Raw genomic sequence first — 12,650 nt, forward strand, 5'->3', positions numbered from 1 at the left:
GATCAGTTTTGGTGGGGTGGGGGGCAAAGCAAGCTTTCACTTTATGCCGTAGTTTATTGCTAATAGTAAGGCTACGTCCACACTACTACATTTTCATGTAAAAATGGCATAAACGTTTATGAAAGTATCCCCTTCCTCACTAAAGCACCTGAAAATGCATTTGCAGTAGACATTCGCCTGCGCTGGGCATGAGCATGTCAACGGAAAAATCCTTGGAAGGGATGGTAATGATGCCAGCCATGGGATTTATCATAAAACCGTAAAGACTGGCAAATTATTTGCTTTTTTTGCATGTGTATGCAGCATTCAAACTGTACAAAACGCAACTTAGGTGCATGTAGGTAAGCAACACTACCAGCAACATGGAAAGCAACACCTCTCTGACCGCCATGTTGGAATATGATTTTCTTCAATGAAGGGTGAACAATCAGGGAATATGTTATAATGAGCAGAATCCAATCAGAGAAGGGCTACGTAATAAGCTTGAACAAATCCGAACGTGATTAGAGTCTGCATTTTCAAGCTCTGTTTTTTTTTACCCATCCACGTTGCAGCGCTCAGCCGGCAGTTTCACAAGTCTATGTTTCTGGTGGGCATTTTCAAAAGTCTCCATTTCTGGGGGTTTTAAAAATGCCAGGGTGGTGTGGACAAAAGACTAACATGGAGACTAATACTGATGTCTGTGGTTTTAAATGATAACTTAATAATGTGGTCTTAGCCTAAGCAAGCCACCGTCCCAAGGAAAAGTACCATCAGGCAGTAAACATGTATAAATTACAATAAAAATATTAATATGCTTAAAAAAGTATATGTATGTATGTATGTAATATGTATATACTGTATGCATATATATATAACTGCTCAAAAAAATTAAAGGAACACTTTGAAAACACATCAGATCTCAATGGGGAAAAAGAAATCCTCCTGGATATCTATACTGATATAGACTGGGTAATGTGTTAGGAACGAAAGGATGCCACATCGTTTGATGGAAATGAAAATGATCAACCTACAGAGCCCTGAATTCAAAGACGCCCCAAAAATCAGAGTGAAAAAATGATGTGGCAGGCTAGTCCATTTTGCCAAAATTGAATTGCAGCAACTCCAAATTGTATGCAGCACTTAATATGGCCCCTGTGTTCTTGTATACATGCCTGACAACATCGGTGCATGCTTCTAATGAGATGACAGATGGTGTTGTGGGGGATCTCCTCCCAGATCTGGACCAGGGCATCACTGAGCTCCTGGACAGTCTGAGGTGCAACCTGGTGGCATTGGATGGACCAAAACATAATGTCCCAGAGGTGTTCTATTGGATTTAGGTCAGGAAAGTGTGGTGGCCAGTCAATGGTATCAATTCCTTCATCCTCCAGGAACTGCCTGCATACTCTCACCACATGAGGCCAGGAATTGTCGTGCACCAGGAGCCACTGTACCAGCATAGGGTCTGACAATGGGTCCAAGGATTTCATCCTGATACCTAATGGCAGCCAAGGTGCCTTTGTCAAGCCTGTAGCAGTCTGTGTGACCCTCCATGGATATGCCTCCCCAGACAATCATTAACCCACCACCAAACTGCTCATGCTGAATGATGTTACAGGCAGCATAATGTTCTCCATGGCTTCTCTAGACCCTTTCACTTATGTCACGTGCTCAGGGTGAACCTGCTCTCATCTGTAAAAAGCACAGGGCACCAGTGGTGCATCTGCCAATTCTGGTATTCTATGGCGAATGCCAATCGAGCTGCATGCTGTTGGGCAGTGAGCTCAGGGCCCATTAGAGGACATGGGGCCCTTGGGTCACCCTCATGAAGTCTTTCTGGTTGTTTGGTCAGAGACATTCACACCAGTGGCCTGCTGGAGGTCATTTTGTAGGGCTCTGGCAGTGCTCATCCTGTTCCTCCTTGCCCAAAGGAGCAGATACTGGTCCTGCCGATGGGTTATGGACCTTCTATGGCCCTCTCCAGCTCTCCTAGAGTAACTGCTTGTCTCCTAGAATCTCCTCCATGCCCTTGCAGGGAGACACAGCAAACCTTCTGGCAATGACACGTATTGATGTGCCATCCTGGAGAAGTTGGACTACCTGTGCAACCTCTGTAGGGTCCAGGTATCGCCTCATGCCACCAGTAGTGACACTGACTGTAGCCAAATGCAAAACTAGTGAAGAAACAGTCAGAAAAGATGAGGAGGGAAAAATGTCAGTGGCCTCCACCTGTTAAACCATTCCTGTTTTGGGGGTCATCTCATTGTTGCCCCTCTAGTGCATCTGTTGTTAATTTCATTAACACCACAGCAGCTGAAACTGATTAACAACCCCTCTGCTACTTAACTGACGAGATTAATATCCCATAAGTTTCATTGACTTTATGCTATACTCTGATTAAAAAGTGTTCCTTTAATTCTTTTGAGCAGTATATATATATATATATATGTGTGTATGTATGTGTGTGTATGTGTGTATGTATGTGTGTGTATATATATATATGTATATATATATATATATATGTGTATATATATATGTGTATATATATATATATATGTATGTATGTGTATGTATATATATGTGTATATATATATATATATATATATATGTGTATGTATATATGTGTATGTATGTATATATATATATGTATATATATATGCTAAAATTTTAAAAGTCTTTAAATATGTAAAAGGAAGGCAGATAATTATCACTTTGTTTCACCAATGCTTGTCTTCTGTTTTAAGTCGTCACTCATGGACCTGGCAGATGTGTTCACCCCAGCTACTTCAGTGGCAACAGCTGATCCTTGGACTGGAGCCGTGACCTCCAAATCGGGCCCTGCAGCTGCTGCAAATGACCCATGGGGAGGCCCCTCTGCACCTAGTGACCCATGGGCCTCTGGCAGTCAGGCACAAGCACCAGCACCGACCACCAAAGCAGCAGCAGCAGGAGGAGGAGATCCTTGGGCGAGTGCTCCAGTGCCCAGTGCTGACCCATGGGCTGCGGGCACGGTGGCCCCTTCGGCTGTTCAGAGCACTAAAGCAACTTCTGACCCTTGGGGTGAGAGTGCACCTTCAGCAGACCCGTGGAATGCAGCAGGTAAGCTTAATGTTGGAATTGATCTTGGAGATTTTGTATATCCTGTTTCCTTTCACACGTAAAATGGATTTGTTTCATGCTTCGTATTATTAAGATTACGTTACCATGTGCAGTGGCGATGTTGCGCAGAGAAGATAGGAGCCAAGTGGGAGAGAGCTGAGCTGATGTTGCCAAGAAGCGCTCCACTCGCAGTGTTGAGAAGTGGCCTCTGAAGGGTTCACCTATTAGCTTATGCTGTAAGGAGACTGCTTCTGAGGTAACCAAGTGAATTGCCATGGACTTGCACCTCAAAGATCTGCACTGTGATGAATTGCTGATGGCCCATTGCAAACCTGCAACATCTGGCACAGAAGCAGTTTCCTTACAGCACAAGATAATTGGGGAACTCCATTAGTCACCCATGTAGAGATCATCTCTCGACACTGTGAAATGCTTCCTGGTAACATCAGCGGTGCTCTGCTACTGTCAGTTCCCATCTTTCCTGAGCAACCACTCATCACCAAGTGAATTGTTGTAGCCTCATGCCATGAAGCATCACAGTTTGGTGAATTGTCGGTGGTCAGTTGCGAGCCTGTAACGTCTGGCCCAGAAGCCGTGAGCTAATAGGAAAACTCCATTATACACCCTCGCAGAGACCATCTCTCCACAACGCGAATGCTTCCCAGTGACATCAACTGAGCTCTCGTCCAGATCGACACCATCCCTAACACTCCACCTGTCCACAGTGCAAGTCTCATTCTTGTTGCCGAGTGAACTCCTGTAGACTTGCGTCATTCTGAAGGTTTGCTCTGTAGTGAATTGCTGGTGGTCCATTGCAAACCTGCAATGTCTGGCTCAGAAGCTGTCACCATGCAGCATGAGCTAATATGAGAACTCCCTTAGTTAGCCACGCAGAGACTGTCTCTCAGCACCGTAAGTGGAGCGCTTCATGGTGACATCTGTCGCTCTCAACGTACAACGTCACCACTGCACCGCAAATGTTTACCACAAACCTCAAACTCAAGATGTGGACAAATGTGTGTAAAATTCTGTTTATTACTAACACTTCATTCATGCTGGCTTCCAACTTTTATTTTTTTCCCCCACAGTGACCCCTCCCAGTTCTGACCCTTGGGGGTCCGCGTCAGTGCCTCCACCACATGATCCCTGGAGTTCTGAACAGAACAGTGATCCTTGGGGAACTTCAGCACAGCACACCAATGGCACAGGTTGGCAGAGCGGCCGGATCCTCCTTTTGTGCCCCCTGTCAAGCGGCCTCATCTTATTGTCTCTCTCTGTTTCTCTTTATGGTTTCTTTCAGGGGACTCCGATTCAGGAGATGCAGCTCCCCCACAATCACGCTCTCCTGACTCGTTTGACTTTACAGCGGTTGGAGCCTCCCTTCCTTCCCGGAAGACCCCAGAATCTTTCTTGGGTCCCAATGCAGCACTAGTTGATCTGGACTCTCTAGTCTCCCAGAAACCCAAAACGACATCAGCAGGCACTTCAAATCCCTTCCTTTCAGGTGAGCAATCATTTATGTTTGTTTTTTTATTATTAATCTGACTGAAAATGCTATCGGCAATAATGGAAAATGCGAAGTCACCCCTTTTCTTTCTTAATAACCTGTAGAATATATAATCACTTACTCTTCCCCTGTGTCTGAACCTCTCAGCTTTGGTGAAACAAACGTTTTAATTTGCTTTTTTATTCCGCATGAAGACGCAGCTCAGATAAGGGGCTTCCTTTTCCTCCTGTACCGTTCTGTGCAAAGGTCTGAGGCACTTGTGAGGAAAAAAATTCCGCAAAACAGGAATGCTTTCGAAAATAATGTTGTGAAGAGTTTGTATTACTCTGTTAATTACAGGGCACTTGAGATACTTCACACAGATATGTGACATCGATGGCCATTTCATGTCTTCTGGATTGGTGTGTCAGTAGAAAAGAATGCATTTTAGAGTTCCATGCATTCCTGTTGCAAAAATGCAGTAAGATAATTGAATGTCCTTAACGAAAGAAAACTCGCGCAGCAATGGGGCACAAATTCAAAAACATGAGGCCTTTGTAGACACATGGTGCGCTGATTGATTAAGCAAATCTAACAACTAGGTGCTGATGATCAGCAATGTCATGTGTAGATGGAACCAAAGTGATGAAATGAAACAAACAGCTGTGTGGAGAAATTTAAAAACTGGGCAGGGACAACCAGACAAAAAAGGTGGAGTTGGTGGTTGAACCTGCAAAGCTTACACTGTGACAAAAGTGAGTATAGCGACGAGACACATGGGGGTCCATGCTGCATCATCAAGGTCTCTTGTTTCCAGATGGCGCTGTCCAATCTCTTCTGCAGAAGCACAAGCAAACTGTGGTTGACTATAGAAACGGTGTGCACAGCAAATGAGAGATGAATCAAGTTTACTCCCCTTCAATATCACAAAATGTCCAGCCATGTAATGGGAGGTCATTTGAGTACACTATGCGGGGTGTGAAAATCGAAAGTCCACCTTATGAGAAGGATTTAGGAATTGTAGTGGACTTGACACTATCGACTTCCATTGTCCAGAAGCCATTAAGAAGGCTAACAGAATGTCAGGTTATATAGCGCCTTGATGTGTGGAGTACAAGTCACAGGAGGTTCTGCTCAACTTTTATAACACACTGGTGAGGCCTCATCTTGAGTCATGTGTGCAGTTTTGGCCTCCAGGCTACAAAAAGGACATTAACAGCACAAGAGAAGGTCCAGAGAAGAGCGACTAGGATGATACGATAGACACTTGGAATAAGAGACCAAGTAATGTGGTAGACAGTAAGGCTTAAGGGACTTTCAAAACTCAACTTGGATGTTATTTTGGAAGAATTCAGTGGACGGAACTGGTAAGCTGCTTTGGGCAGGGTGGCCTGTTCTTGTCTGCATTGTTCTAAAAATGCCATCGGCTCAGAACTGCCAGAAACCACAGGGACCCCTGGTACGCCAATTTCAGTATGGTTATGTCTTATCCATGAAGACCACTTCTGATTAAGTTGTGGCCAAAAAGTCATTCCTCTGAGGAGGAAATAAAGGGAAACGACTCCCCCTATGCACAAAAATACAAGGATTGGGATTGCAAATTTTGAAAGATTTGGCTTCAGCAGAAGGCAGTTTTGTCCACCAAGTGGCTGGAGAACAGCACCTGGATGAATGTCTGCAGGCAACAGTGAAGCCTGGTGGAGGTTCTCTGCAGGTTTGGGGGTGGCATTTTCTCAAGCATGAGTTGGTGATCTGATCAGAGATGTTAGCTTTAGCTCCCTCACTGCTGAGAAGTACCGGCAGATTGCTGTCCATCATGTGGGTGTCTGGTCAGTCCCAACTTCCTTCTGCTGTATGATGATAACCCCAAACACGAGGCCACAATCATACAAAGAATAACAGGGAATCCTGCAACAGATGGACCCCCCAAAGTACTGATCCCAGCCTGGGATTACAAGTAAGACGACCAAAGTTGTCAGCGGAGCAACCGGACAAGCGAGGACCTTCAGAAACTACATGACAATGGACTGAAGAGAAGGCAAAGGGGAGTCCCACCAAATGTGGATTTCTTTGACTTTTTTTCTTTCTACTGTACTTTTGTGGAATTGTATTGAATAATAATCTGTTCATTGCATTATTTTTGAAAACATTCCCATGTTGCAGCAGTTTTTTCACAAGTGCCCAAGACTTTCACACGGTGTTGTAACTTTCAGGGTTGGTGGGGTTCATGAATAGTCTTTAGGACTTGTTATTGTATTAGCTATTGTGTGTTTATTGGATTGCGTTTTGTTCTCTAAGTCAATTGCTCAGTTGCACCATGTAGAGAAGGGGGGGTTGGGGCGTGAGCAAAGATCCTGGAGGACCACCATGGCTGCAGGTTTTAGTTCCAGCCACTCTTTTAAAATTAGGAGCCAGTTAGTGCCGCTGATGGAGTATATTTTCTTTTATCTTTTACTCCTTTTTATCTCGGAGGTCTCTGACTCATTTCCTCAGTTTACAATTTTCAGTCCAACCAATTTTTTAATTATTGGAAAATTTCCGCTGTTAATTGAACCCATTATTTTAATTTGATTACTTTTTCGTGCTCTCATTCTGCCACACCAATAGTTTTTTTCTTCCTTTTGTCCCAGGGCAGAATATTTTTCCAAAAAGCAATGGTTTCATGCATAATTGAACATAAAATGCTTATTTATGACAAAGGTCACTTTGCTTTATGTTCCAGGAGCCCCTATAGTATGCCTATTCACATCCCTATTACATACCTGTTTTTCTCATCACTCATAAGCTGAAAGGCACTTACTGGGGGGGGGTAAACTGCTTGAAACAGTTTTCAGGACTGGTAATCCACACTGTCCACCAGCAGGCCCCGTCGGTTGGTGAACTCCAGTTGTTGGCTTGTCCCCCACAGATCGATGTCGGTATAGTTCCTCCCGGAGCGAACGTTTACCTAGGCGCGTCAGCTACACATGCGCATCCAGCACTATGATCAGCTGGAGACCAATCAGTTGAAGCAGGCGCTGGACTTTTGTTTTTCGATCTCCAGATCACTTGTATCAAAACTGGAGTTTGATAAGACAGAGTCCGATTCAGCAATAATGTGCTGAATGCACAGAATATTTTGCTTTGTGCATTTGCTTCACTGTCTCGCCCGATGTAAATGCCATTCTAGACCTAGCTTACTCTACACAACTCGCACACACGCAGGGTTTTCAATGTCAAGTCAACGAGTCTAACAGTCCTCTGAGCAAAGAGGGTCTACCTGTAACATAGTGGTGAGTTTTATCAACATTTACAACTTTCTTTTGCCTTCTGCCCCGATATCCACTTTCAACCCCTCGTGTTTCGACAAAAGTTGACATTGGCCCTAAAAGAGTTAATCTTACATGTTCTTGCAGAGCAGAGATAACAAAACTATTGATAGAATAAGGGTCTGTGGTGACAAACGCTGCACAACAGCAAACAACCTCAAAAAAGTTAATGGGAAATTCCAGTTACTCGTGTGGCATACTTGTCAACTCATCCAGTCATATCCTCACAACGTCCTAATGGTGTGTATTTTTACTAAAATATTATTAATAAACCACTTCCTGAAAACATCCTTGTGAACTAAAAGTGAACGCGACCAGACATTTGAATAGTAGACCTGCCTCCTCGCCTTATTCATTGGTCAGGGGTTCAGCCCAGTAATGGCTTACCGATTGGCTAACATTGCCTTCCACTGATATTGACAGCGGTAAGTTAGCTGAGAGACAAGTACAGTCGGGCCCTTAAGATTCATTGAACTGCCTGTTCACAGGGTTAGTCTTCAATAATGAAATGGAAATTGATTTTTGACCTAGTATGGAAAACCACAGACTACACGTGTAGGCTAGAAAAAGTCATGAAAACTAAAAAGGTCTAGTAAGTCATAAAGGCCTAAGCTATACTGTGATAGATGGCAGGCATGGCCTGGTGTATGATTTTTTACCTGGCCTGGCTTAATGGCTAAGAAGAAAGGCAAGCTCGGTTGGCATCTATGCTGGCGTCCTGGCAGGGATGGACCCAAGATCCTTAACTTGCCTCTAAGGCCAGTATAACTGAGGGGCAGGGAAAGGCTAACTATTCAGGCTAATTATTCCCTCGACATGCTGGATGGCATGGGATATGGTACTTGTATTACTCGTTTTACTGTTACCTAAACATAGTACTGAGTAATACTGTGATTGTGAAGAACGTGTGTGTGTTAGTCTACGTTATTGAACATATTGAGAAGTATCCAGCTGCAGTCAGGACAGCTTTAGGCCTCCGACAGACACTATGAGGCTCGGAATTGCCTTGTATTCATGTGAAAAACACGACAATGTTTATTTTTACCTCTTGTATAACTGTGCAATTAAATAATTTACTAACTGGATTTAGTAGACATTTTAATGCACCGTGTTGCTTTATCTAGAAAATGATTCATTTTTTCACACAAAAAAAAGTTACTTTGACTTATGGGGGGAAAAAATATGTATATATGCTACAGCCAAAACCCGAAATCGGCCAAAGTGGATAGTGTCTGGCGAAATCGGGAAATGGCCAATGTTGCTGTTAATTGACCAGCCAATGTCCGAACTTTTCCTCGATTTTGGGATTTAGCCAGCCAGTTTGCGAAATGGTATAGGGTGATTGGCCAAATTCAGAAGAAAAAAGGCATGAGCAGCAATTTGTTGTGTACTCTTACATCAGTGCATCGAATTTTGGCCAGGGATTTCTCGCCACTTCATGAAATGGCTGGCTAAAGTAGCATATACACTGGTCATTTTCTAGTAATTCGGAATTTGGCCACACCTCTCGGCCAAAATAGGAACTGGCCGAACTTCGGGTTTTGGCCGTAATAAAAAAAAAAATTATATTATATTATATATATATATATATATATATATATATATATATATATATATATATATGTATATGTAAAATAATACCAATTACAAAAGACGCATCCATTCTGTGGTTTTGCTTTGGATGCAGAACTGAGAGACCTCAATAGTTTACAAGTTTAATAAATGCTGAACACACAGGCCTCTAACCTACCGATTCCATAGGTTTGAGAGCAGGAACTAAAAGGAATTGAAACTGATATGACAGCCATGTAATACAGGCATCAATACACCAGCGAAACATGGGGAGTTGTTTGTGAAAAGTGGGTGGAGTCAAACGGATGCCACTGACAATGACATAATTTTACAGGACTCGGCATATATCTAAGGTCGGTGAAGTCTCCTGACTGTCTGTCCTGCAGCTGGACTCTTTTGGACATATTAGCAAATTTTCACAATCTTGGGGGTCTTTTGGCCCAACTCCATCGAATCATAAGCCCCAGCTGTACAACTAAAGATTGACAGTTAAAAAGAACAGAGAGTAAAAACCTCAGGAAAAGAATCTACAGTATGTCACACTTGTGCATATGCTTCAACACGAAGAAGGTACAGTCAGCTCTACACTTTCATAGACCACCTCTAAGTAATCCCGGGGTTATGAACAGAAATGGTAATGATGGCAGGCAGGTGTTCAAGTCAAAGGCTTATTTGCATCTGAGCACCATTCCATTTTCATTCATGAGAGCGTTTTTCCGGAGGTGGTTTATTTAACAAGATTACATGTGTTTGGGGTGTGCTGAGCATGAAAATGGATGCCTTGACATGTGGATTGTGCAGCACAAGGGAGGTGAGTATTTTATTTGGATGCTGTTTGCGTTGCTCACCATGGAAACCTTTTCTATAAGAATTGTTATTTCTGTTTTGGACTGAAATATGGGATTACAAATTTTCCTCGGCTGTCACTACAAACTATATGGGGTAAGTAACAAATAAAATGCAGGGCGGAGTGGTGGCTCTGAGGCTAAGGGTCTTTGCTGGTATCTGGAAGGTTGCCGGTTCAAATCCTGCTAACTGCCAGAAGGGATCCTACTCTGTTGACCCTTAACTTGAAATTTGCTCCTGGAGAGCTGTACAATGACTCCAATGTTCATGCTAAAAGGCAATTTCCCCTTGGAAATTAAAGTATATCAAAACAAAAAATCAAAAGTCCTTTTTGGGTGGAGTATTCAATTATAGGAGAAAAAAACAAGGGTTCTGTATCTTTAAAAAAAAAAAAAAAAAGCTAGAAAAAGTGTGTTCCATTAGCAAAAAAAGTAAATGGCTACTAATTGTGAAAGTGGCTGGAACAAAGATCTGCGGTGGTCCTGACCGTTTGCCAGGCAGCCTAGAAGTCCAACAAACTCTACATGTGTCTATTTTTTTTTTTGGCAGGTTCTTCTGGAGGTGGTTCTTCTGCTGGGGGCACTACCATCGCAGCCAGAGGAGTATCTCCAACGCCGCCACCGTCAGCCCCCGTATCCAATCCGTTTGGCTCAACTTCAGTCTCTCCCCAGCCGTCTGCCATAAGCCTCGGCCCCATGCGAACAAGTCCTGTTCCTCCTTCAATGATGATGGGAGCCCAGCCTGCAGGTCCTCCTCACCTTGGCATGGTCCAGCCTACTGTGCCAATGGGCATGCAGATGCCACCTCAGATGAGTTTGGGAATGGTTCCCCCCAGCACGATGGGTATACCCTTTGGCACGGTTTCACCTATGAGTGGTGCTGGAGGGCCCATGTTAATGGGGGCCCCTCATTCACAATCTCATATGATGATTGGCACCCCCGGGATGGCCACTGTGGCAGCTGGAAATGTCAATTTGGCTTCAGCTGGGACCACTAATCAGAACAGTAGCACTAATCCTTTCTTGTTGTAAACTTGTTGCCAGATTTATTTGATACACACTGTCCTGCTGCACCTTGTTTGTGTGTGAGTCTGTAGGGCCGACGATCGATCAACAGATTTGACATTTTTTCTTCCCAGGGCTTTGGAGCAGGGAATGAATTTTGCAAAGAGTTGGGGTTTTTGTATTTGATTTCTTTGCCCTTTCAGTGCAAGGCCAAACCCGAGAGGACTTTTACAATAAGTGTCTGGCCAGCGTGTCCTCTGCTGGGGGAGCCTTAGCCATCCAATATAGGAAAGGAAAGTAGCTGGGTGGGGGAAAACCCTTTACATTTAAAATTAAAAATAAAAAGTTAAATTCACATGGCTGGCTGCATGTGTGCCGCCCCCTTACGCCACTTTCAAAAATAGAAGTGGAATAAGGAATTCCCATCAAATCCATTTCTTCTTGGGTCCCCCGTTAACTTCAGATGGATGCTGTGATTCATACGCGGACACAAACGGCATGCACACGTGCAGTAGGCCATTGTGTATCCCTTGACCATCTCAGAAATGTTAGACCCCAAAGTACATTTTTGGGGAAGTTTTTGATGGTTTGGGGTTGGGCGGGGAGGGTGTGGGAAGGGCGGTGAAGTGATGGTAGCTGAGATGGCATTGGGGTAGAGGGCAGAAGTAATTCTAACATGTCTAATTTGCCAGTTGTATTTCTTAATCGCCCCTCTAGGACTGTACTAACCTGGGTATTGGGGGGGTTGGGGCAGGGTGGGTCACAATCAATTTGGAGGCCTTCTCCCAGTTGTGGTAACAACCTCCAAGTTCCTAAGGCTGCCTGCCCAAACCTTGAACGGCGTTCTGCTTACCCGTTTTGTAGTGATGCTCCAATTCCAATGTTTGTCCAGGGAGTGGACTTCATTTCTTGCCTTGTAGTGCTTTGTCCGTTTTGTTCCCTCTGTGCATTTTCACATTCCACGTTCCATGTTTCACACACAAAGTACTGGCTTGTTTTCGTAGAGCATATAGGCCACCCTATCAGCCTTAATGGTGCGTTTCTGCACAGCGTCGGTCATGGATTTTGCCAGCTGATTTTCTCAAGGCTTTTTAGCCTGTTGCAGAGTGTAGTTTACCTTTACCACCCCCGTAAACCCCCGCCCCCATCCCGGGCATGATTCCTTCATCAGTTTCATGCCTCACACCAAGGTGGGTTTATAAATCGTAACAAAAAGAACTTTGAAATACTGCAAGAGGTCAGTAGAAGCCAAAACTATGCCCTCTTGTGGTAGCCGGTGGCAAGCCAATATAAACATAATGGGGTTAAAGAAGGGGACAGTTGGCAGTGGATGGTGAGTGCCGATTGGCTGAG

General features: G+C 43.9%; 1 protein-coding gene across 8 annotated transcripts in view; it reads left to right on the plus strand.

Moving 5' to 3' along the window:
* epn1a (epsin 1a) overlaps window positions 1–12,420 on the plus strand; it is a 54,137-nt gene extending 41,717 nt beyond the window's left edge. For all 8 annotated transcript variants that reach the window (XM_039741625.1, XM_039741628.1, XM_039741629.1 and 5 more), the window contains 4 exons: window positions 2,727–3,081; window positions 4,170–4,289; window positions 4,382–4,585; window positions 10,843–12,420. In XM_039741625.1, the coding sequence (XP_039597559.1) occupies window positions 2,727–3,081; window positions 4,170–4,289; window positions 4,382–4,585; window positions 10,843–11,324 (1,161 nt within the window). In that variant the 3' untranslated portion in view covers window positions 11,325–12,420. The remainder of the gene's footprint in view (window positions 1–2,726; window positions 3,082–4,169; window positions 4,290–4,381; window positions 4,586–10,842) is intronic.
* Window positions 12,421–12,650: the final 230 nt, after the last annotated feature.

This window comes from Polypterus senegalus, chromosome 18, assembly GCF_016835505.1.
Source record: "Polypterus senegalus isolate Bchr_013 chromosome 18, ASM1683550v1, whole genome shotgun sequence".
Lineage (NCBI taxonomy): Eukaryota > Metazoa > Chordata > Cladistia > Polypteriformes > Polypteridae > Polypterus > Polypterus senegalus.